The 22,554-nt window shown below is 64.9% G+C and overlaps 1 protein-coding gene across 3 annotated transcripts in view; it reads left to right on the top strand.

Annotated features, from left to right (window-relative positions):
• The window catches only part of TNS3 (tensin 3), a 138,556-nt gene that overhangs the window by 21,921 nt on the left and 94,081 nt on the right, over positions 1-22,554 (top strand). The window contains exons 1-2 of one of the 3 annotated variants that reach the window (XM_041753244.1): positions 9,088-9,449; positions 12,057-12,095. In XM_041753244.1, the coding sequence (XP_041609178.1) occupies positions 9,396-9,449; positions 12,057-12,095 (93 nt within the window). In that variant the 5' untranslated portion in view covers positions 9,088-9,395. Of the gene's footprint in view, positions 1-9,087; positions 9,450-12,056; positions 12,096-18,825; positions 18,959-22,554 lie in introns of those variants that run through there. The other 2 variants (XM_041753243.1, XM_041753246.1) reach the window with 2 other exon arrangements.

Genomic DNA, 22,554 nt, shown 5'->3' with positions numbered 1-22,554 from the left:
CCATCACGGGGGATTTGGGGCTCAGGAGAAGCGGACAGTGAGGTGCAGAGGCCTGCGCTACACGGCCGCCCAGCCCCAGGCCAGCAGCACCGCCCCCGCCCCCTCGGAACGCCTGGCCCCCTGCCTCCGAGATGTCACCTGCTATGCATTTGAGCTGTTTCAGGGACGGGCGCTCACGGCGGGGCTGTGGGCCCTTCTGCCTCACTTCTCGTCTCACTCTGGAGGAGCCGCCTTTCTGGTCTAGCTAGGCCAGGGGTTCCTGGCTCATACACACTCACAGAGTGGCTTGTTTCCAGCCCTGGTGTATTCTTGGTCTGCGTTGCCTGCAGATGTGCCCTTTTGCTTTTCAGTGATGGTTTGGGGCTCAGGAATTTTCTGGATTCCAAGAGGGGTTCCCCCCTGCCCAGGAGGATTTAGATGTGTCCCTAACCCTGAGGGTGTCCATTATATGACCCTTGTTCTACACAGCTTATACCTTGTTACTACTGTGGGGCAGACGTGAGAGCCCCCCTGGGACAGCAGTGCAGTGCTGCCCATCCTGTGTCCTCCTGCCTGTGTGTGTGCACGCGTGCCTGGAGGTGCATGCATGAGTGTGTGCCTGGACGTGTATACAGTACCTGTGTGTGCCTGCATGTGTACGGTATGTGTGTGCGTGCCTGGGGGTGCATGTGTGTGTGCACCTGCATGTGTATAGTATGTGTGTGCGCGCACATGCCTGGAGATGCATGTGTGTGTGTCTGGAAGTGTATACAGTGTGTGTGTGTGTGTGTGTGTGTGTGTGCGTGCATGTGCCTGGAGATGCATGCGTGTGCCTGGATGTCCATGGTGTGTGTGTCTGGAAGTGCATACAGTCTGTGTGTGTGCTTGCATGTGTATGGTATGCGTGTGTGCGCGCATGTGCCCGATGTGCATTCGTGTGTGTGTGCCTGGATGTGCATGGATGTGTGTGTGCCTGGATGTGTACAGTATGTGTGTGTGTGCATGCATGTGCCTGGAGATGCATACATGTGTGTGCCTGGATGTGCATGGATGTGTGTGTGTCTGGAAGCGTATACAGTACATGCGTGTGCGCCTGCATGTGTATAGTATGCGTGTGTGCGCGCGTGCCTGGAGGTGCATGCATGTGTGCATGCAAATGCGTGTGTGTGGTGTGTCTGTGTACCTGTGTGGGCCTCCGTGTGTGACACTATGGCCGGCCCGGCCACTCCTCCTGGCAGCTGGGAAGTGAGCCCCCCTGTTGGCACCATTTCTTGAAGGGCCCAGAGCCAGCTACTTAGAGGATTGAATTCTTTGGCTCAGAGAATATTCCAGAAGTCTTCGCTATCACCGATGGCGGCATTTCTGGCCGCCCTAATTGGCAGTTTGCTGAGCGACCGACCAGCATTTTCTCTGTAGACCGGGCTTGGGGGAATCGTAGCCGCAGTCACTTTTCTCAGCAACCCAGCCTGAGTGGCCGGACAGAATGCCACCCGCGGTGACCAAGGCCCTTCTTATTCCAGAACCGTGACGCGGTTGCCGTCAGCGCAGAAGGGCCGCATGTTGCCAGCCGCTCCGGGATAATCGGGGCACAGCTCCGTCTGCCAGGAGCCGGGACGCGGCTCTGCCGGTGGGGGTCCCTGCTTACCCCGAGTGCGCGGCCCACAGGGTCCCTGGGTGCCGGGGGTTTGCAGGATTTCCTGGCAGCCGACCGTGATGCTTTGGTCTGGGGCACGGGCTTTGGCCTAACGTCCGGCCCTGCTTGCTGCTCAGTGTATAGGGGGACGGCGGGCACGGTGGGCTCCTCTGGGACATCTGCAGGCCGGGTGGGGGGACAGGGGAGGGGGGCAGAGGCTGCGCGTGTGGCACCCTCCCCGGGGCGGGTTCGTGTGCGGTGAGCCCTGCTCTGCATCAGTGCCAAGGGGAGAGCCAAGCTGCAGAAACGGGGCCGGGCCGGGGGCCGCGGGCTGCGCCGGGAGCCGAGTGCTGAGCCTGGACTGAGGTCACCGTGTCCCTGGCCATCAGGCAGTGAAGCCCCACAGGCGAGGCCTGGGCCCAGAGGGCGCCCCGAGGCACGGGCCCAGGCCGTGATCCCACTGGGGGCGTCTCGCCTGCTGCTGCGGGTCCCCGGGGCTGAGGCTTCTCTCCGTGGCCAACGAGTGGCTGCGCCATCCCACTGAGTCCGCGGGAACAGCTGCTCTTCACAGGTGACCGTGGTCACCCGGATTAGTTCGCTTTGGGGGAAGGTAAAGAGTTTAGGCAGGATCGCTGGCAAGTTTGGGATTCGAGATACTCTGCTCGCCGGGCGCCCCCGTGGGTGAGATGGGGCCTGCTGGAGAGGAGGGGGTCCTGGGCGGCCGCTGGGGCCCCGCTTGCCCGTCCGTGTGGCCGCCAAGCGGGGAGCCCTCGAACCTCCCGCAGAAGCTGAGCTGACTCCCCAAAGGTTCAGAGGTGCTGAGCGGGGCCGCCCCCGGGTGTGGCACACGGACCAGCAAACGGGCCGGCCTCATGCGTCCCAGCCGTCGCAGGTGTCGGGTTTCAGAGCCCAGGTGTGTGTTCACGGTGCGTCGTGCGCCTGGCGCCCCTGCCCCGGAGCCTGGAGACCTGCCCCTGTGCCCTCGGCCCCTGCTCGGGAACGCTGCTGGGCTCCAGGCTGGAGGCCGGGTCTGCGTCTGTGCCAGGGAGGGCGCCCCGCTCCCCCCGCCCCCAGGGCCTTGCGATGCCCTCGTCCTCCAGCGATCCACAGCTCTTGGCGTCACTCAGGCTTCTCAGAATTCCCAGGCGGAGCTGCGAGCCCGTCTCCGGGACTGCGCGGTGGCAGGGCCTGGGCCTGGGTGGACGGCTTGGTCTGTGATGGCTCCCAGGGTCGCTGGCGCTGGCACGGGAGGTCCCCGCTCCTGCCTTGGTCCATGGTTTTGCTCGCAAGGTGTGATCCGGACCCCGAAGCCAGCGCCATGAGAGGCTGTTCCACAGTTTTATTTGTTTATTTATTTATTTATTTATTTAAAAGATTTTTATTTATTCATGAGAGACACAGACAGAGGGAGAGGCAGAGACACAGGCAGAGGGAGAAGCAGGCTCCATGCAGGGAGCCCGACGTGGGACCCGATCCTGGGACCCAGGATCACGCCCTGGGCCGTAGGCGGTGCTAAACCGCCGGGCCACCCGGGTGCCCTGTTTCACAGTTTTAATTCCTCACGAGAGTATTTCCTCCGAGAACGGCCCTTCCCGCCATGTCACATTCAGCTGCTGCGTCTTCGGATCCGGTGTAGACAGTGGTTGGTGGAGGCCCACGTGACAGAGGAGCCGCTGCCCTGTGTTCTCTGCGTCTGTGGGATGTGGAGGAATGGGAGGAGGGGTGAGGTCGTGGTTTGACGTATTTTTAGTGAATTAATCCCAGGTTGTTACTGGCCTCAGCTTGTGCCAGGGGGACCTAGTTATACCTGAGGGCATCCATGCAGTGCCTTAGGGGTCATTCATGGACTGAAACGAGCTGGGGGGGACGTGCAGCAGTCCCAGCAGGCCGGCTCGCTGAGCTGGGCATGGCAGGGGATGGGCACCTGCTGTCGGGCACCCCGAGGACGGTGCCCCCCAAGCTCTTGCAGCCCGGCTCCGGCTTGCTGAGCTGGGCATGGCAGGGGATGGGCACCTGCTGTCGGGCACCCTGAGGACGGTCCCCCAAGCTCGTGCAGCCCGGCTCCAATGGCAGGGTGAGGCCCCTCCATTCCTCGCAGACGTCCCTCTCATGACGAGGGTCACAGGTGTGCAAGTGTGCAGGTGCAGGTGCCCGATGCAGCGCGGGTGCCCGGGAAGCTGAGGCCGGGCTGCCGGGGGCCGCTAAGTGATAGTGACGGGATTCCCCGCTGCGTGATGCTCCACAGACGGGATTCTTTGCGTCAGGCCTGCTGCCCTCTGGGAGGAACGACCTAGCACGCGTGGCCGCCGGGAGCAGCTGGTGAGACGGTGGGGCCTCCGGGGAGGAGGGCAGGGGCACCCGGGCTGAGCCTGACCGCCCGTGACAGCCACGGAGTTCGGGCCGTGGTCTCTTTCTGGAATCAGAATACAGACGTCCTCCGCGAGGGGTCCCGAGCCCCGGTGTGCGGCTCGAGCGAGCCCGGCCGCGAGGCCTCTGCCGGGAGCATCTCCTGCTTCGGGTGCCCGGGGGCGCTTGCCTCCTGCACCTGGGGAGCAGGTGCGTCTCTCCGGAGACCACTGTGTCCGCAGCCCGCGTCCTGGAGCCCCAGCAGGTGATCCTACTTGCCGTTGCCCCCTCTGCCTCCACACTGCTGAGCCCTCCTTGCAGGAGGGGACTCCCGGCTGTGGCTTCGTGGGGGCAGGGAGGGGACGCGGAGGACAGGAGGTCTGAATGACGAGGAAATCCGAATTCTGATCCCAGAGGCCTTATTTCATGCCTTTTTGTCCTCTTAGAGGCCTCCTCTGGACGTTTAGAGGGTGGTGGCAGGTGTTGACCAGGCGTCGGGGCGTCGGAGGGGCAGCAGGCAGTCACCCGGCAGACGGGCATCCTCCTGGGACTCTGGGTGCTGCGGGCTTTTGTAACCGTGATGTGGCGAGGAGAGCCCCGGGGTGCCGCGGGGTTGGCGGCAGGTGCTTACGTGGCGCCCCGAGGGCACAGGCCGCCTCTATGCCGCCGGACGCCAGGTTTCAGGTGTGCCTTCCTGAGATTTGATGGTGAGTGCACCTGTCAGGACTCGCCAGGGTCCCGCCTTGGCAGCCGCCCCCTGGGCTGCAGGTGCCCTGGCAGGGCCCGCCCCCTCCCCAAGTTAGGGTCCCCGACGCTGTGCCTGGGAGCCGGCCATGGGGTTAGAGATGAGCAGGTGAGAGGTGTCGGAGGAGGTTAGGCCGGACGTGCCCTTCCTGCGCCCTCAGGGCTCTCCGCCTCCCCTGGCCCCGGGCGCCCTGGGCATGCTGGCTGCTCGCGGGGTCCCATCCAGGCCCAGGCTGGGGGGTGACCCCCCCATCTCCCTGGCTGCTGAGACCCCCCACTGTGGTTGTTCATGGAGGGTGTGTGGGGGGCTCAGTGGGGGGCACGGGCTGGGTGTGGAGGGACTTAGTGGGGGGACTGGATGGGGAGGGGCTGGGTGGGGGGACTGGGTGGGGAGGGCCCTGAGCAGGGAAGGGCCTAAGGGTGGAGGGGCTCAGGAGGGAGGGGGCTGGGTGGGGAGGTGGAGGAGGAGGAGGAGGGGAAGGCGGGGTGGTCGTGCCCCTCCTGGCCGAGGGAGCCTGAGTCCAGAGCCCCCCCCCTCCCCGGGGCGGTCAGGTCGCTGGAGAGGACCTGGGGGGCTGGAGCTCGGGGAGGACAGGGGGTGCGCCTCTAGGGCAACGTCCTAGGACACTTCTCCGCTCTCCAGCCTGACTCTGCCCTTTACACTATATTATATTCAAAAATACCCTTTCTGTTTAAAATTGAAGCACAGCTGGAGAAGTCACATGTCCTGAGTGTCCGCCTGTCGGCCTGGAGGTGGACCGTGGGCCTGACCGTGGTGGGGAGTGCGTCCGGGGCCTGCACCTGCTGCGCCGCCGGGCACCCCCTGCCCCCCACTGGTGGCCTTTGCCCTAGACGCAGGTGGACACCGGGTGTCACCGTCTCCGTGTCCTCGCCGCCTCGGGCTTTCCGAGGTGACAGAGGGGCCCGTCCCCCCACTGGGCCCCCCACTGAGACCCCCACCCTCCATGGGAGCTGCCTGGCCCCTGCACCCTTGGGACAGACCCGAGGACCGTGTCCTGGGTGCCAGCCGGCCCTCTGCTCTGGCCCCTCGGGGGGGCGGGGTGACCAGGTGACTCGCCAGGGGGAGCGGTGCCCCGGCCCTGAAGACACACCTGCCTTCTCCCACCCGGCCGGGGGGCGAGCTCTGGAAAGAGCGCACAGGTGTGGGGGTGGGTGACCCCATGTGTTGGCACATCGCCCCGGGGGCCCCTGGAAGGTGAGACCCTCCAGCAGGTGCGGGCGGCCCTGCCGGGACGGGAGCGTGAGCTGGACCTGAGCGAGGCCGCCCTGAGAGGACGAGGGGACCCTGTCCCGCGTACACCCTAGACCCGCCGGAGACCTCTGGCCTCGGGCAAGTGTTGGTGACAGCCCAGCGCTGAGCAGCACTTGCTCTAGCTCCTCTCTGTGCCCCGCAGGCGTGGGGGGCGTCTGCCTGGACCCCAGGGACACGTGGCCGTGGCCCCTGGGCCTCCTGCCTCCATGGGCCGGGAAGCCGCCTCGACACCCGCGCTCCCGGCACCTGTGACGGGGCCCTGGGCACTGGGCGGCCGAGCCCTTAGCTCTAGAAGTCGCTAGAAGCACAGAGCCCGGCAGGCCCTGGGCCCCAGGGCGACGTCCCCAAACCTGGGCCTCCCTCCCTTCCTTCCTTTTTCTTTCTTTTGTTTATCTTTCTTTCTCTCTTCCTTCCTTTCTTTTTCTTTGTTTCTCTTTTTCCTTTTTCTCTTTCTTCCATTTTCTTTCTTTTCTTTCTCTTTATTTCTTTTTTTCTTTTTTCTTTCTTTTTGTCTTTCTTTTCTTTTTCTTTCTCTTTCTCTTCCTTCCTTTTTTCTTTTTCTTTCTTTCTTCCTTCCTTCCTTTCCCTTCTTTTCTTTTTCTTTCTCTTTTTTCTTATTTTCTTTTTCTTTCTTCCTTTTCCTTTTCTTTTTCTCTTTATTTCTTCCTTTTTTCTCTTCTTTCTCTCTTCCTTCTTTCCTTCCTTTCTTCCTTTTTCTTTTTCCTTGTTTTTTCTCTTCCTTTTTCTTTCTTTCTTTTGTTTTTCTTTCTTTCTCTTCTTTCCTTCCTTTTTCTTTCTCGCTTTTTTCTTACTTTGTTTCTCTTTTTCCTTTCTTTCTCTTTCTTCCTTTTTCTTTTTTCTCTTTATTTCTTCCTTTCTCTTTTTTCTTTCTTTCTCTCTTCCTTTTTCTTTCTTCCTTTCTCTTTCTTTCTTTCTTTCTTTCTTTAATTTATTTATGTATGAAAGACTAAGAGAGGCAGAGACAGAGTGCCCCTCTTTCTTTCTTTTCTTTCTTTTTTTTTTTTTTTTAAGGAAAAGTACAACCTCCAGGAGTTGCCTGCCAACTTCAAGGCAAAATGTAATGAAATGATCCAGATGAGCTCCCCCACGCTCTGGCCCTGGGCACGGCAAGCCCTGGAGGGCAGGCTTAGCTGGGTGGGGGGCATGTGTTCTCATGGGGCCACGCGGGTGACTGGGACTGTCCTACCCCAGGGAGAGCCTGAAGGAAGCGGGTGGATTAACGGAGTCCCGAGCGTCGGCGTCTGTAGGGCTGTCTCCCTGCACTGATGCCGTCCCCGCTTAGAGGGCCGTGGTGACATCTGCCCCCCGGGTCCCCCCACCTCACTGGAGTGCCGCCCTCCCGGAGGAGCATTGCCGGGCGGACCTGACCGGGGAACCGAGCCCCTTGCCCACGTGGCCGCCCTCCTGGCCCTGCCTAGAGGACCCGACTCCCAGTGTACTGTGGGGCCATCAGTGCTGACCTCAGTTCTCCACTGGCCGGGTCAGGCCCTTGATGGAGGGTGCTGCGGGCTGCCTGTGCCCTTGCCCCACATCCACACTGGAAGCCCTGAGCCCCAGAACCTCAGAATGTGGCTGTACGTGGAGATGGGGCCTCCTAGGAGGTGACTGAGGTATGGTGACGGGGCTGGAGTGATCCCATGGGATTGGCATCCTTAGAAGAAGTGAGGACGGATGCCTGGGGGCTCAGCGGTTGAGCGTCCGCCTTGGGCTTAGGGCATGACCCCAGGGTCCTGGGATCGAGTCCCACGTCGGGCTCCCTCCATGGAGCCTGCTTCTCCCTCTGCCTGTGTCTCTGCTTTTCTCTGTCTCTCAGGAATAAATAAAATAAAAATCTTTTTTTTTTAATTATTTATTTATGATAGTCATACAGAGAGAGAGAGAGAGAGGGGCAGAGACACAGGCAGAGGGAGAAGCAGGCTCCATGCACCGGGAGCCTGACGTGGGATTCGATCCTGGGTCTCCAGGATCGCGCCCTGGGCCAAAGGCAGGCGCCAAACCGGGACGGCCATGGGCACACCAGAGGCGGAGGCTCAGGGGCGGGGAACCGGCTGTGCCACGCGTGAATCCTGGGCTCCCGCCTCCCGGACCCGGAGGGAACAGGTGCCGTTGAGGTGCCAGGGCTGTGGGGCTCGCTTCTGGCCGCCGTGGGTGGAATCCGAGCTCTTCTCCGAATGTCGGCGTCGGGACAGGGGCTCCCCTCCTGTCATCGCTCTGCCCCCCATATTTGATCACCAGTAACAATGCTTAGAAACAAAATGGAATTTTTATCTCTGCTCCATCTTACGTAACGGGCGAATAAAACCGTCTCGTGTTTATCCAGAACCCGGCTGTGGACTTACTCGTGCCCAGTGCGACTGGGATGGTCCATGAGCATCACCCTCCAGTGTGCACGTGGCCGCGCGGTGCCTCGGTCGTCCACATGTGCTCCAGGAACGCCTGCACACGTTCTGCTTCTTGGGGCTTCCTTCAAAGCCAAAATCCAGTAAGCACTGACAACAGAGCTGAGCTCGTTGCGTGCGGGGCCAGGGGAAAGGAAACGATCTCCGTAGAGCGTGGAGGGGAATGAACTGTAATTTCTCTCCCAGGACCGTAATTTCCAGAAGTAGACAGAGGGGCCGTGTCCTGCCCACTCCCCCGGAGGAGGAGCCTCAGCCGCCGGCCTGGGTCAGCCCCCGGGGGTGTGGGCCGAGCCCCTGGACAGGCCGGGGCTGTGTGTGAGCGTGCACACTCCATCTCCATCTGGGTCACGCGTGGACCCGCCAGCGCTCACACCCACACTCCCGTTCCCGGGGCACAGGGGCTCCGGGTGCGAGCCCCCCCCCCATCCCGGTCACCCGCTACCTGCTGGCTTGCGGGCAGCGCTCAGTACCACCGGGCTGCAGGTGCAGCGGAGCCAGGTGTGGCCGGGCGCAGTCCTGTTTGTTTAGGGTTGTTCTTGGTTACCGTGACTTCCCCTAACGCAGCTGCCTCCAGGCCATAAAGTGATCCTGGAGCCGACCTCCCAGGGACCTCTCTGGGGCTTTCATCGCCACTAGGGGCGCTGGTACCGCCAGCCCGCCCTGTCCCCTGTGGCCTCTCCCCTGGACTCTGCTCGCTCAGGCCGCCTTCCAGAGCGGGAGGGAACCGGCGAGGAGGCCCACCCGGGCCCCCGGGCCGCTGCCTTGTCCTCTCCTAGCGCCTGTCCTGCTGTAGGACGGCCCCGGAACGTCGCCGCGTCGGGGCCCGCCTGCTGTCCCCGATCGCCCGGCAGGTGCTGCCGTGTTTTGGCTCTGCTGGGGAGGCAGGATCGGCGCCTGCAGAAGCTGATGCCGAGGAGCGTCCGCCCTTGCATGCCGGGGAGCCGGGCCCGCCTGGAAGCGGTCTAGCGACACTGAGTTTCCTTTGGTGAAGGGACGGCAGATGGGCCGCTGGGCCTGTGAGCTGAGGTCACAGCGAGACGGGGATAGAGAGCAGGTGAGCGTGCGGGGCTGGTGCTGACCCGGCCTGAGCCCCTATGGCTCAGCTTACCTGGCCTCTCGGTCCCGAGGGGCGGGCGGGCCGGCCCCAGGCAGGGGGAGGAGGCGACAGGCTGGAGCCGCGCCACGGGCCCCTGGTCAGGCTGTCGGGCTGCAGGGAGTCCCCAGGCGCCCAGGACATAACCGCCTATGTCCTAGGAGCAAGGCGGGCGGCCTGCACCCTCCCATGGCAGCCCCTGACTCCAGGGAGAGGCCTGACACACAACCAGTGCGTCCTCATGTGGCTCCCGACCTGGGCTTTGGTGCGAGGAACACGTGCCCGTGGTGCCCACCTGATGATGGTCTGCGAATTAAGAGTCCACCGTTCTTTTTTTTTAAAAGATTTTATTTATTTATTCACGAGAGAGACAGAGTGAGAGGCAGAGGGAGAAGCAGGCTCCCTGCAGGGAGCCCGATGTGGGACTCGAACCCGGGTCTCCAGGATCAGGCCCTGGGCTGCAGGCGGCACTAAACCGCTGGGCCACCCGGGCCGCCCCGTGTCCGCCGTTCCTGACGTGAATCTTTGCTCTCCCCTTGGCGACGGGAGGCTTTCCCCTGGGCCGCTCTGTCTTTTCCGAACGGGGCGGCTCCGGGTGCGAGCTCACTTGCAGCTTCCCGGGACCCTTGGACGTTTCTTGTTCGCGTTTTGTGACGTGCGGGTGGGAATGGGCCGTGGGGCTGTGGTCGGTCCTGGAGACCAGAGGCCCCCGGGAGTCCCGGCTCGGGGCCTGCTCCCCGAGGACACCCTGGGGACAGGCGGTGGGTGCCTGGGTGACTCAGACTCCCCTGCTCCCTGGATGGGACGCCTGGTGGCCACCCCTAAGAGGCTCGTGCGTGGGGCTGCGGCCTGGCACTGCTCCCTTTGCACAGCGACAAGCACGCTCCCGACAGTGAACGGACCCGGAAGGGACAGACTTTATTTTTGAGGGTGGTTTAGGCCCACGGAGAAGTGGCCGGAACTCTGGTCTCCCTCCTGGTCTCCCCGTTACCATACCAGGCGTCCACGGTGTCAGAGGAGTGGTCGTGGGGCCAGGGCGTCCGGCGACGCCCCCCTGTGCCGTGGGCTCCTCTCCGGGCCGTGCCTCCTGTGGGCCTGCCGCCGGCGCACACACAGGCCGCGCTTGTGAAGCACACTCCACGCCCCGGGGACCCTCCGCCCGCCCCAGGCCCCTGCCAGTCCCCCGACTGTCCCTGCAGTGCTGCCTCCGCCGGAGCTGGACTCACGCTGCAGCGGCCTCACTGGCTTCTTTATCTTGGCGACAGGCACTGGGGTTCCTCTGTGTCTTCTCTTTTCCTTTTTTTTTTTTTTAAATCGCTGAATACTGTCCCTGGCACGGAATGCAGAAAGTCAGGTGCCCCAGCCGCTTGCAGGGCCTTGGCAGGCGCGGACCGAGCGCGTGTCCTGTGTCCGGGGCCTGCCTGTCCGGCCGCCTCCACCCTGAGGGCGCCTGCCCGTAACTTCCCGTATTTCCAGAGACACTTTTTTTGGGCTTTATGTTTATTTGTTCACACTTCCCCTCCCCCAGTCTTCAAGCTGTGACACCTACGTGTGTGGAGCTGAGGACACGCGTGTCGTGAAGACGTGCCCCTTTCCTGGGGGGTGGGGGGTCAGAGCCGGGAGGCCGGGCCTGGGTCAGGGTTCTGGGCGTGGAGGGGTGTGGGTGGGGGAGCGGGTGGGTGCCGGCGACGGGGCCCTGCCCCAGACGAGGGTGTGAGTCAGTGTCCTGCTGGAGCAATGTGTGTCCCAGACGAGCGAATGACCCTGTGTCATGTTCCCTGAGGAACTGCTAAGATAAGCAGCGCGGCTATAAATAGTCCGCATGGCGGGAGCTAAGGTCGCGCTGCCGCCCACGGCAGCCCGCGAGGACAGCTAGGTCCCTGGGGTCTCTCCTTTGCTGTGCACATTTTTGCTTTGAAGACGGGGGTGCGAGGGGCCCGTGCGGGCAGCGCCTGCAGGTGTCAGGGTCCTGGCACCCCAGGACCAACTGAGGCAGGTGTGAGCCGCCCCCAGGTCCAACCAAGGCAGGTCCTGGAGCCTGAGCCCCTGCCCCGCGCCGGCCGTCTGTGTGCCCACGGTCTTCCTGCCTCCCCTGCTCGGCCTCCTGAGCCCCCGCGCGACTCCGTTCCACTCGCAGGAAGGGATCTAGGGCAGGCGTCCACTGCGTAGGGAATACGAGCTCGGGGTGTGGCTGTGGGGGCGCCTGAAGGCCACCGGCAGGCCTGCATCTCCCGGTCATGGCCGGGCTCCCGCTGGCCCCCAGCTTCCTGGCCTGGGAGTCCCCTCCCGGGAGAGGAAAATCTGCAAAGTCTGCCTAGGAGCACAGGCCGCTTCTCTTTGCAGAAGGCTCCAGGGTTGTCACAAAATGCTGTAAAAACAGCTGGACTTTGGAAAAGCCGAGAACACGGTCGGGATTGTCTTAGCTGCAGGGCCTTGCGCGTCTGTGATGCAGAAATCGTGGCCGTGAGCAGGGGGTCCCGGGGGCTCGGCGTCGGGGCCGGGCCCTAGCCGACGACACGCGGCTTCTCCTGGGAGCCCGTCTGCTGACCCTGTTTCTTTTCGTTTTAGGTGGTGACTCGCCGCTGTGCGCAGGGGCGCTTGGAACAGGTGAGTCCTTGCCGCATCCGGGCTGCTGGCTCGTCCCTTCCTCCACGTGGCTCCCTCGGGGCCTCAGACGGGACCCGCTGCTGTGCTCACGGGGCCTCTGCACCCACGCCTGGCTCAGCTGCCGGCCATCTGCACACGTTCGTTCCATAGTGGTCAGAGCCAGGTCTGCCTCCGAAACGTCCGTCTTCCTGATCCCGGACGTCAGCCTGGGTTTCCTAGTCGGTTGCCTCCGTGACCGCAGGGGTCTCGGGCCGTCTCCTTCGGGGCGGAACGTGGCCATGAGGTGACTCGTGTCATGGTGTCCTAGGGGCCTGCGGAGGTGGGTGACCTGGACACCCCAAGGAGGCCTTCGTGGAAGTGGGGAACACCCAGCGAAGGTTTGGCCCCAGGCGCCCTGGCCCCGTGTCCTCGGTGAGCCCCTGGGCCTCCCCTCCATGCTCGGTCTTTGATGCTCGTGGCAACTCGTCAGTCTTTAGGTGTGGGAGCTTGTGGCCGCCTTCCTGCCACCTGAGGCCGTGGGCTCCGGGCTGCGAACACCCCCTGCTGCAGCCGTGCGAGCGGCCCCAGGTCCAGTTGCCGTCTGTCCACCCCCTCCCGCCCCCAGGCCTCCCCCCGGCCGGGTGTTCACCGGGTCCATAGACGTCCCAGGTGCCAGGTTCCTTCCCGAGACGTTCCAGAACACCTCGGCTCGGCTCCTTCAGCCCATGAGCCGCTGGGTCGGTTCTGGGGCGGTGATGGGCCCTGCCGGCGGACCTGGCCACATGCTGGGGCCTGACCTGGTGACCTGACACCCCGACAGCAGCTTTGTCTGCGGGGCAGGGGGGTCCCTGGGACCGTGTGGGGCGTTTGGGACACGCTCTGAACCCTGGGCTGTCGCCCTGGTGGCCGTTGTTCTAGGATGTTCTGCTGCAGATCTTTCTTCCGGTTACTGCAGGGGTTGATGAAGTGGGGTGTGCAGTTTGACTAGTCCTCACACCCAGCTGGCAGGCTGGTTGCAGAAGGCGACCTGGCCTTCGTCAGCGTTGACTTGGCTGATGGGTCCGACACGGGCTGAGCCTCCTGGGGGCCCGTGGACAAGGGGGGCCCGGAGAGTCGGCCTGTTGGTGAGGGGCAGGGGGATGGTGCTGGATGCGTGGTTCGGGCTGAACACCTCAGTGGTTGCGAGTCTGGGGCCAGCGTCAGGGGACGGCCCACGCAGGTCACCGCAGGACCTCGCACACAGTCTTCTGGCGCCTGGGCCTCCACCCCTGGGCGGGTGGCAGCGAGGAGCTGATGGAACGGAGCTTGCCAAGTCTCGGCCGCTGGCTGGGCACGCGGGAGACACGGGAGAAAGCCTTGTTCGTGCCGCGGATGCGAGGGGGTGGTCAAGGCCTCTGCAGGTTTGTTTCTGACCATTGTTCTCTTGCCATCTGGCCGGGGACAGTCGGTTTGATGGGTTCCAGAGCGTGCCATCTGCTCCCTGAGGGTGCAGGTCCTGCGACAGACACGTAGGGGGCCTCTTCCTCCCGAGCCCTACTGGGAGACGTCGGGGAGCCCGGGTTGGGGCGTGGGTGGTGCACGACCTCTGGCCGGCGGGTGGCTTGCAGGCCTGTCCACTGAGGCTGTCGCTGACGCCCCGGGCACGGCGTTGCCAGTTTCTCCCGCCCCGTCTGTACTCGACTGTCAGCGTCCAGCCAGTGTCCGTCGCAGCGGCGCAGGAACGGGCCTGGGTGCTCTCCGGGTGCAGGTGTGGCTTTCACCAGGATGCCCTTCACTGCGCAGATGTGAACTAGCCTGGGCGTGGCCAGGGCTCCCGGGCAGCACACGGCGGCCTCAGCCCGGGGACGACCCCAGGGGCCAGTGCGGCTGCCCTGCGTCCGAGAAGCTCATTCTTTCAGAGTGGCTTCTGCCTATGACGGAGGCCGTGTCCCCGCCTGGTGGTGGCCATGTGTCAGGTGCTCTGGGCGTTGCCAGCGTCTGCAGGGGACGCAGGTGCGAGCCCTTCCCTGGCCCCCGGTGCTCACGCCCGGATTGTTTGTGCTTGGCCATTGTGGTTTCTCCCGCGGGAGCACAGGTGGTGTAGAATAGCTTCTGAAATTTGAGGTGGCTATTTACAGACTTCTCTGTTTAATTAAAGTGAAGACAATGGGCGGTTTCTGTCGCAGGTGACATCAGGTGTCAGGTTACACAGGCTGAGGCCAGTTTCCAGACTGGGTCCTGTTAGCTGCACCTGTGTGTGTGCGTATATGGAGTGCGTGTGCATGGTGTGTGCATGTGCATGGTGTGTGCATGTGCATGTGTATGGCGTGTGCAGGTCTACGGCATGTGCATGTCTACGCATGTGCACGTCTATGGCGTGTGCGTGTGTACGCCATGTGCATGTGTACGGCGTGTGCATGTGTACGGCGTGTGCATGTCTATGGTGTGTGTGTGTACGCCATGTGCATGTCTACGGCGTGTGCGTGTGTGTGGCGTGCGCATGTGTATGGCATGTGCCTGTGTATGTGTGTGTACGGCATTGCGTGTGCATGCGTGTTTGGCGTGTGCACCTGTGTGCCATGCATGCGCGTGCGGACGTCCTCTCGGACCTTGTTGGTTCTGCTTTGCCTCCAGTCACACTTGGAGGAAGTGGTGGTGGGTGGGGAGGTCAACACCAGGACGGCGTGACTGTCGGGACCCGTGGCCCGTGAGCCGCCGCTGCCTGAGTCACGAGTCACGTCCCTCACCAGTGGCCGTGACGGAATTTCCCAGAGGCCCCGGGTAGTCAGGAAGCGATGCCATGGAGCGGGGCACCGGGACCTTGAGACGCGGAAGGAACCCCCTGTCACGTCGCTCCCTTATCGCAGGATTTGGAAGCATCGGTTTCGGGCTTGCGCGTGGCAGATGGTGGGTGCGGGCTCTGCCTCGAAGGTTCGCGGAAGCACCTGGAGGCCTTGGCTTCTGCCACCGGCCCCTTCCACGCAGCCTCGGCGCGAGTTCCTTGCCCCCGCCCTGGTACGTGCGGGGCGGTTGGGTGCCGACCACTCCCTCGCTGCGGCCCGCCTCGAAGCACCGGCGCAGGCGCTGCTTGGTGAGGGGAGGCCTGTGTTCTCTGGAAGTCACGGGCCCCGGGAGCGTGCGCGTGCATGTGGCTGCACCCGGGCTGCCCCGCCGGGGTCTGTGCATCCCACGGCAGCACAGTCGCCAGTGGCAATGACGTTCCCTTGCTTCGGGCAGCAGAGACGTGCAAACGTCCTCCTTCTGTGGTCCGCGATCTTCCGGAGGCCGGGGAAGTCCTCGGGAGTCCTGCGGGCGGTAGCGGGGGCCTTCCACTCGGTCACACTCGATGCCTGTGGTTCAGTAAAAGCCGAGGGGGACCCGGATATAAAGGCACACGCGAGCGAGCGCTGCCCAGACTCTCACCTGGAAACGTCGGTGATGCAGGAGCCGTGGCCCGGTTCACCTGTGCTCACCAGGACGGGACCGCAGGAGCCCCGAGGGCACCCCAGTTTAAAGGGGCGTGTGGAGTGGATGGAGGGAGGGAAACTGAGTCTCGGGGAGGCTGGGGAAGCATCGCGAGCACACGGAGCATCAGGCTCGGGCCGGCCCACGGTCACGCGCCGGGAAGGGGTGGCGTGAGGCTGGAGCTTGTGGGGCCCTCATCTTTCTGTGGCTCCGGGAGGGGCTCCAGGAGGGTTGCGGGGCGTCCTCAGCGGGGGCGGGGGGGGGTGTTTGGGAACCGCCCTGTGCCCCTGAGGCTCCCTTGGGCCACGACCCGGGTGCAGGCTCGCTCCCCGCGGGGGGCAGTGTTGCTGGGACCGAGTTACGGTGCGGGGGCCCTGGGCAGCGGTGGGGAAGCCAGGATCCCCCGCCAAGCTCAGGTTCCCGTTCCCTCCACTGCGCCTCACCTGCTCCGACGACTTGCCCTTGGGGGGAGCAAAGCAGGTGGGGACGGGGCGGCCGCCCTCACACCCACTCCTGGGACAGGCGGCAAGTCCGGGGAGGCAGCGCACGGGTGGACGGTGCCCCTGTGGGTGGGGCGTGACGCGTGCGCTGGAATCGGGGTGTGGCTGTGTTTGGAATGAGGATGAGGGAGGTTAGGCCGGACTCGTGCCCTTGGGGCCGAGGGGAGCAGGTCAGGGGTGCGAGGTGGTGGCTGGCGGGGTCTGTCCCACCCGGAGCCCGCCCAGGTGCGCGGTCCCGTGGCCTTCCTGGCTGTGTGGCTGCCAGGACGGCAGCGCAGGGGTCCCTCCCGGTGCCTCCCGAGGGCGCTTCTGGGACAGTGTGGGGCCGCCCGGGGATGACGCGTCCCCCGTGACCCTGCACGTGGGCGAAGCTGCAGCCATGCGGAGGAACAGGGGCGGGGGTTTGGGAGGCAGAAGGAGCAGCTCTGGTTCTGAAGGGCCCCGGGGGTCAGGCCGGGCTGGGAACCGGCCTCCGCTGTCGCGGGGAGGCCTCGGGAGCCCTGGCCGCTGCCCGGGCCCGCCTGGCCTTGGGTCGCGTGAGTGCAAGGCGGGGGGTGCCGGGGTCGGGGGGGTGGGGGGACACTCTTCCAGTGACCTTTGCCCGTGGCTCCGTCTGCAGCTGCTGGCAGGGCCATCTCCAAGACCTGGCGTCCTGGATTTCCCCGGAAACCGGGCCCCCGCCCCGCCTGGATCTAACCACAGGCCAGACTTTGGTCCACGCTCACCGCGGCCTTCCCGTTCTCTCTCCTGCACCTAAAGTTAACATCCGGCCCTGGGGCTTCTGCAGCCGCGGTGGGAGCCCCGGGGAAAGGCGCTCCAGGTTGGCGCACCCGGGCCGCCGGTCACGGGCCCTCTGGGAACCTCCCCAAATTAAGGGGGACCCCCCAGCCGCGCCGAGCCTCGCACAGTGAGCCGTAGCGAAGCCGGGGTGAGCTACGCGCTGCCGGCGGCCGGGCCCCGGGTGCAGGGACACGTCGGCCTGGTGTCCGGGAGCGGCTGACGGTTCGCGCCACGTCCATCCTGTCCGGCGTGGGCTGCCAGCGCCCCGGCCCCCTGCCACCAGCTGCCTGGCGCCCACGGGCCCGCTCCCGGGTTGCCGGGCGCTCAGTCCCACCGGCGTCCGCGCTCGCCCGGCAGCTCGTCTCCCGGGCAAGGGCCTGAGGAGGTGTTTTCCAGCGAACGCAAGTCCCTGGGTCCACAGGCTGGAATCTGCCCCAGAGAAGAAGACTCTGGTTCCGTGTCAGGGCAGGGGCTTGCCGGTGTGTGTCTGGGGTGTCCCAGCCTCCCCTGGAGCATCTTTTTAGGGAGCCTGGGGCCTCAGGCAGCTGTGTCCCTCGGGTCGCCCAAGTGCCTCGGAGCCTTTGGGGGGGCCGCCCCCATGTGGGGCGCACCCTGTGTGCAGAGGGGCACCCTCACCCCGAGAGTCAGGACCCAGGGCCGTTCCGGCCTCCCCGCTCTGCCCACCTCGTCCTGCTCTCCCGGGACCCGTACGGCGCCTCTGCTTGCGACTTATTTTCCTGCGAGCACTGGGACGCGGTTCCGTGAAAGACGAGGAAGAAAGTTGCATCCTCGGCGGAAACCGCGTCCCGTCCGGGGACCCGTGTGTGCAGAGAGAATGAGGAACGTCCTGTGTGGCTGCCCGAGGGCTCTTGCGGGTTTGGGGAGAGGCTTGGCACCTTGCTCGCTCTTTGTTTCCCCGGCAGCGGGGTCCGGGCGCTGTCCCCATGCTGGCCCCGGCCTGCGGGTCCCACCACGAGGCGCGCGGTGGCCTGTCCTGGGGTTTGCCTGAGGAGGATGCAGAGGTGCACCCGAATCCCGTTAGGAGGCCGGTCAGCTCTTTTTTTTTTTTTTTTTAAATGGATGCATTTTATTTTTTTTTTAATTTTTATTTATGATAGTCACAGAGAGAGAGAGAGAGAGAGAGGCAGAGAGAGAAGCAGGCTCCATTCACCGGGAGCCTGACGTGGGACTCGATCCCGGGTCTCCAGGATCGCGCCCTGGGCCAAAGGCAGGCGCTAAACCACTGCGCCACCCAGGGATCCCGGTCAGCTCTGACTTTGAGTCCAGACGCTGCTTTCCTTTTTTTTTTTTTTTTTTTTTTTAAAGATTATTTATTTATGATAGACACACAGAGAGAGAAGGCGGGGGGGAGCAGAGACACAGGCAGAGGGAGAAGCAGGCTCCATGCCGGGAGCCTGATGGGGGACTCGATCCCGGGTCTCCAGGATCACGCCCTGGGCTGCAGGCAGGTGCCAAACCGCTGAGCCACCCAGGGATCCCCCAGACGCCACTTTCTGGCGTCAGCAACAGATTTTGAATAAAGATCCTACAAAAAAAAAAATAAATGAAAGAAAAGAAAAGAAAGAAAAAAATAAAAACCAACCCAAACCCAACTCTTCCGTTAGGTGCTTTGGGGGATGCTGAGAACTGGCGAATAGAGAGAAACAGCTCGACAAAATAGGCTAAGAGGGAAGGTTTTGTTTAAAGGCCGTTTTTCGCAAGAAAGTGAAAGAGTTTAGATGTGCCAAGTTGCAGACCGCAAGTAGCCCAAGGGCCGTGACCCCGCATGGCCTCCCGGGGCGCAGAAGGAAGCTGGCGGGGTCATGTGCCTGGTCCAGGGAAGTTGGCTGGGGGCGGGGGCGGGGGCGGGGGTGGGGGGGGGAGGCTGCCCCTTGGCCTGGCCCCGCCAGGAGTCAGAGCAGAACCACAGCAAGCCCAGACACCCCCTTACGGGAAGCGCAGGGCCGGGAGGTCAGCGGTCTCCCGCGGGGCCCGTTCTGCGGGGTTCGGACTCTGCCCCCCATCGTCCCCAGAAACCCTGCGGCGGGAGGCGGTGCTCTGTCCTGAAGGCCTCGAGCGGACGTTCGGCGACCTTGATTCCGACAGCCCGTGGGATATATGACCAGACACGCAAAGCCAGAGCTCGGGAGACCGGGACGGGTGAGCGTCGGGCAGCCGCGCGCCGGCCTCGGGGGCCCCGGGGTTAAGCCCCCCGATTCTCTTCTGGGGACGCCTCCTGAAGTGTTGACGGAGGCCGCGTGACGAGTGGGGCCGGCGGGTGGGGGGCCCGGGGGTGTCCAGAGCGGCCGTGGCCTCCTGCGGGGGGGAGGGCCCAGCGCCCGCAGGAGCGTCGCACACTCACACACTCCTGGGCTGGGCCGTCGTGTGCTTCTGCAGACCGTGCTTCCGGGAATCCACGGCACGTGGCCCACAGCTTCACGTGGACCCGGCCGCGGTCGAGCCTCCGTATTCGTGCATCTCGTGTTTCCCCGTTCGGGGCCTTGCTGGCATCCGTGCGTCCCCGGGCCGTGCCCCCCGAGGGCGACCCAGGGGTGCAGCCTTAGCCCTCCTGCCCGGCGTGAGCTGCCGTCCCCCCTGATGTGTACCCACGACGCGCTGGGTTTGCATTTCTGTGCTTTTTGTTGGTGGTTTCGCTTGGGAATGGGCCCACATGCGCGTCCTGGGCATGGGAACGTCTGCTGCTCGGGGCGACGGTAGGATGGGGAATCAATGCGCTGATAAGGCCTTGATGGTGGGTCCTCAGGCTGCCTGGTGGCCCTTTTCCTCCTCCCTCCTCCCTTCCTTCCTCCCTCCTACTTCCTCCTTCCCCTCCCTCTTCCCTCCCTCCTCCCTCCCTCCCTCCTCCTCCCTCCTCCCTCCTCCCTCCCTCCCTCCTCCCTCCCTCCTCCCTCCCTCCTCCCTCCTCCTCCCTCCTCCTCCCTCCCTTCCTTCCTCCCTCAGCCCACTGAGCCCCCAGGGCGCCGTGCATCCCTCTCCTCTTGAGTGTGACCCCCGCCCGTCCCTTGGCCCCTGTGACAGCCTCGGTGGCAAGACAGGAGCCCGCCAACAAAGCACATGCCCCTCGGGCCACACGGGTGGTCTCAGCCGGCCCCTGCCATGGTGGCCCCTCCGCCCTGCCCGACACCCTCCCGTCTGCACACGCGGGGGGTGCGTGCTCAGCGCCCCGGCCGCCGCCCCCACATCGCTCAGTCCAGGCTCCGCAGCCGGGTGCTCGCTCCTACCTGCACATGTGCGGCCCCAGGGTTAACGCTGCCGCAGACTCGGGGACATGGTCACCCTGCCACCCGCCTGGGGGATCTCCTGTCCCAGGAAAGGCTCCGAGTGTTCCTGCAGCGGGACTGGCCCCTGCCGCCGTTGGTGCCCTGCTGTGGCTCTTGAGGCCTGTCCTCCCGCCCTCCGGGAGCTGCGGGTTCATCGTGCTGGGTGACCCCGCGTGGGAGGCCCAGGGCAGGGTGGGGTGGTGAGTGCCCGGGGGGCCTACGTCCTCCAGGGGGAGAGGAGTTCCCGTGACGCTCCGATCGATCAAGACACGAGTACGCGTGCGTGAGGCGTAGTTGTGCGTGAGCCCACTAGGCTGCCCCCTGAATTCCAGGGGCACGACCGGCTACTGATGAAACCCGGCCGGTTGCCGGTGCAGACCGGGGCCGGGGGGGGGCTGTGCCCTGCCGCGGGCCCTTCCTCTGGCGACCCTGGGCGACCAGCGATGGGCTTGGCGTATCTGACGCATGCCCAGCCCCGTCTGTGTTTTTATCTGGGCGCCCGGGGACTCGGGGCGAGCCTGCTGCTCCCCTGGCCCGGCGCCGCACTTCGGCATTGTTTTTGTGGTCACTTCTGGGTTTGGCGCGAACGGAAAGGGGCGGAGGGCAGGTGCGGGCGAGGAGGGCGCCAGGCACCTGCCGGGCTCCGGGTGCAGGCCACGCACCTGCCCGCCTGGGAGTCAATCCAGGCTGCCCGGGCTGGGGCAGGGGGCGGGGCCTTTGGACGGTGGAGACCCTGGGTGCCCCCCCCCCCCGCGACAGCTCGGCTCCCCGGAGGGTGGGTGTCCCCCTGAGGACACAGCCCTGCCTGGTGGGGGGTGCAGGGCCCCGGGCCGTGCCCTGGTGCAGGCATGCGTGCTGCCGCTGTGGGCTGGGCGTGCCTGCGGGCGCTGCTGCCCTTGAGACTTCCCCAACCATGGGGGCGGGCACCCACCTGCTGCCAGGGGCGGGGAGAGGGCACAGGGAAGGAGCCGGCGGTGGGAGGCCAGGCGTGGTCGGGAAGGAGTGGGGCCGGGCCCCTCGGCAGCTTGGTGAGTTCCCCGCTGGGGGCCTGCGGGCCGGGGCTGCCACATGCTCCTGGCACCCGGGGTGTCGCCAGCGCCTCTGCTCCATGGGCTCCTGTCCCCGCTCCGCAGCCAAGGGGCCGTAGGAGCTCCACGTAGCACCGCGTCGGACGCCCCTCCCCCGGGTCCCCCTCCTGGGACCCCAGGCTCCAGGGAGAGCTCTGTGCCCCCTGCCCCGCCCCGGGCCCCGGCCCCCAGCAAGCGCCCCCCTCCCGCCATGTCCTGCTTCCATATGGTGCACCCCAGCCTGCACCCCCAGAGTCTGGGTGTCGGGGACAAACGAGCACAGGTAGGATCTCGGCCGGGTGGCGGGAGCGTGGGATTGCCTGCTCTTTCCCTTCCTAACTTGAGCCTTGCAGGTCCCCCCCCCTCCAGGTTCCATGGCAACTGCTGCTGGGGGTTGAGGGTCTGGAGGGGAGTTCAGGGTGCGCCTCCCAATGTGACTTTGCCTCCAGGGTCGTCCTTCGGTGGGGCTGGCCGGCTGCCCGGGCCCGGGAAGGCTGCCTAGGGGCGTCTCGTGTCCCGGGGGGCGCCGTGGGGCCGCGGATGTTTACGTGCCACTTCCCAGGTGAGGAAACTGAGTCACGGAGGGAGGCGTCAGTTTCCAAGGTCAGGCCGCCCGGGAAGGCGCGGGCCCCTGCACCCCTGCACCCCTGCCTGTGGCTGGGGAGGGCGGGCGTGATTGCCCTGAGGTGTGTCAGCTGAACGGGGCTGGCTGTTGCCTTTGAACGAGGTTTTCAGTTTATTTTTTCCGTGTGCCCGCGCGGCTCCAGGCGCCTCCCTCCCGGGCACCGGGGCCTGCTCCCTGCGCCACCGGCCGGGGCCCTGCTTCCTGGAAATCTGGCCTCGGTTACGCAACCGCCCCTTTTGTTCCTTTGGACGGAACTGTTCACGCTGCGGGTTCCGGGCCCTCAGCCCGGGGGGTGCAGCCCCTGCGCCCCGCGCCTCGGCCCCGCGGCCTCCCTGCCCTGCACGCTGCGCCCAGGGGCTTTCTCTGCTCCTCCCCCCAAACTGGAGAGAGAGAAGTGGGGGCGCAGGCAGCCCGTCATCTCCAGCCCCCGGGGCCCCCCTCCCCTCGCCCCAGTGGGCTCAGGGTCCGCCTGGCGAGGAACAAGATGCCCCCAGGTTCCCGTGCCCGGGGATGCAGGTGCTCGGGGCGGCAGCAGGGGTCGGGGTGTCCTAAGGATACAGTGACCTGGGCACTCGTCACCAAAGTGTCACAGCGTCCCCCCCCCCCCAAGCCTCTACATGGCCCGGCCGCCCCGCGGGCTCCTTCCCTCCCTCCTCCCACAGCCCAAGTGCTGTCCCCGCTGCTGGGGACGGGCCGTGGGAGCTAGGGCCCTGAGCATCCTCACGGATGAGAACGCCCGCGGCCACTTGCTCCCGTGCCGCTGGGGTCTGGGCCCTCCCAGGA

Source organism: Vulpes lagopus, chromosome 4 (assembly GCF_018345385.1).
Source record: "Vulpes lagopus strain Blue_001 chromosome 4, ASM1834538v1, whole genome shotgun sequence".
Lineage (NCBI taxonomy): Eukaryota > Metazoa > Chordata > Mammalia > Carnivora > Canidae > Vulpes > Vulpes lagopus.
Note: the sequence above shows the minus strand (reverse complement) of the source record. Positions and strands in the feature narration are given on the sequence as shown.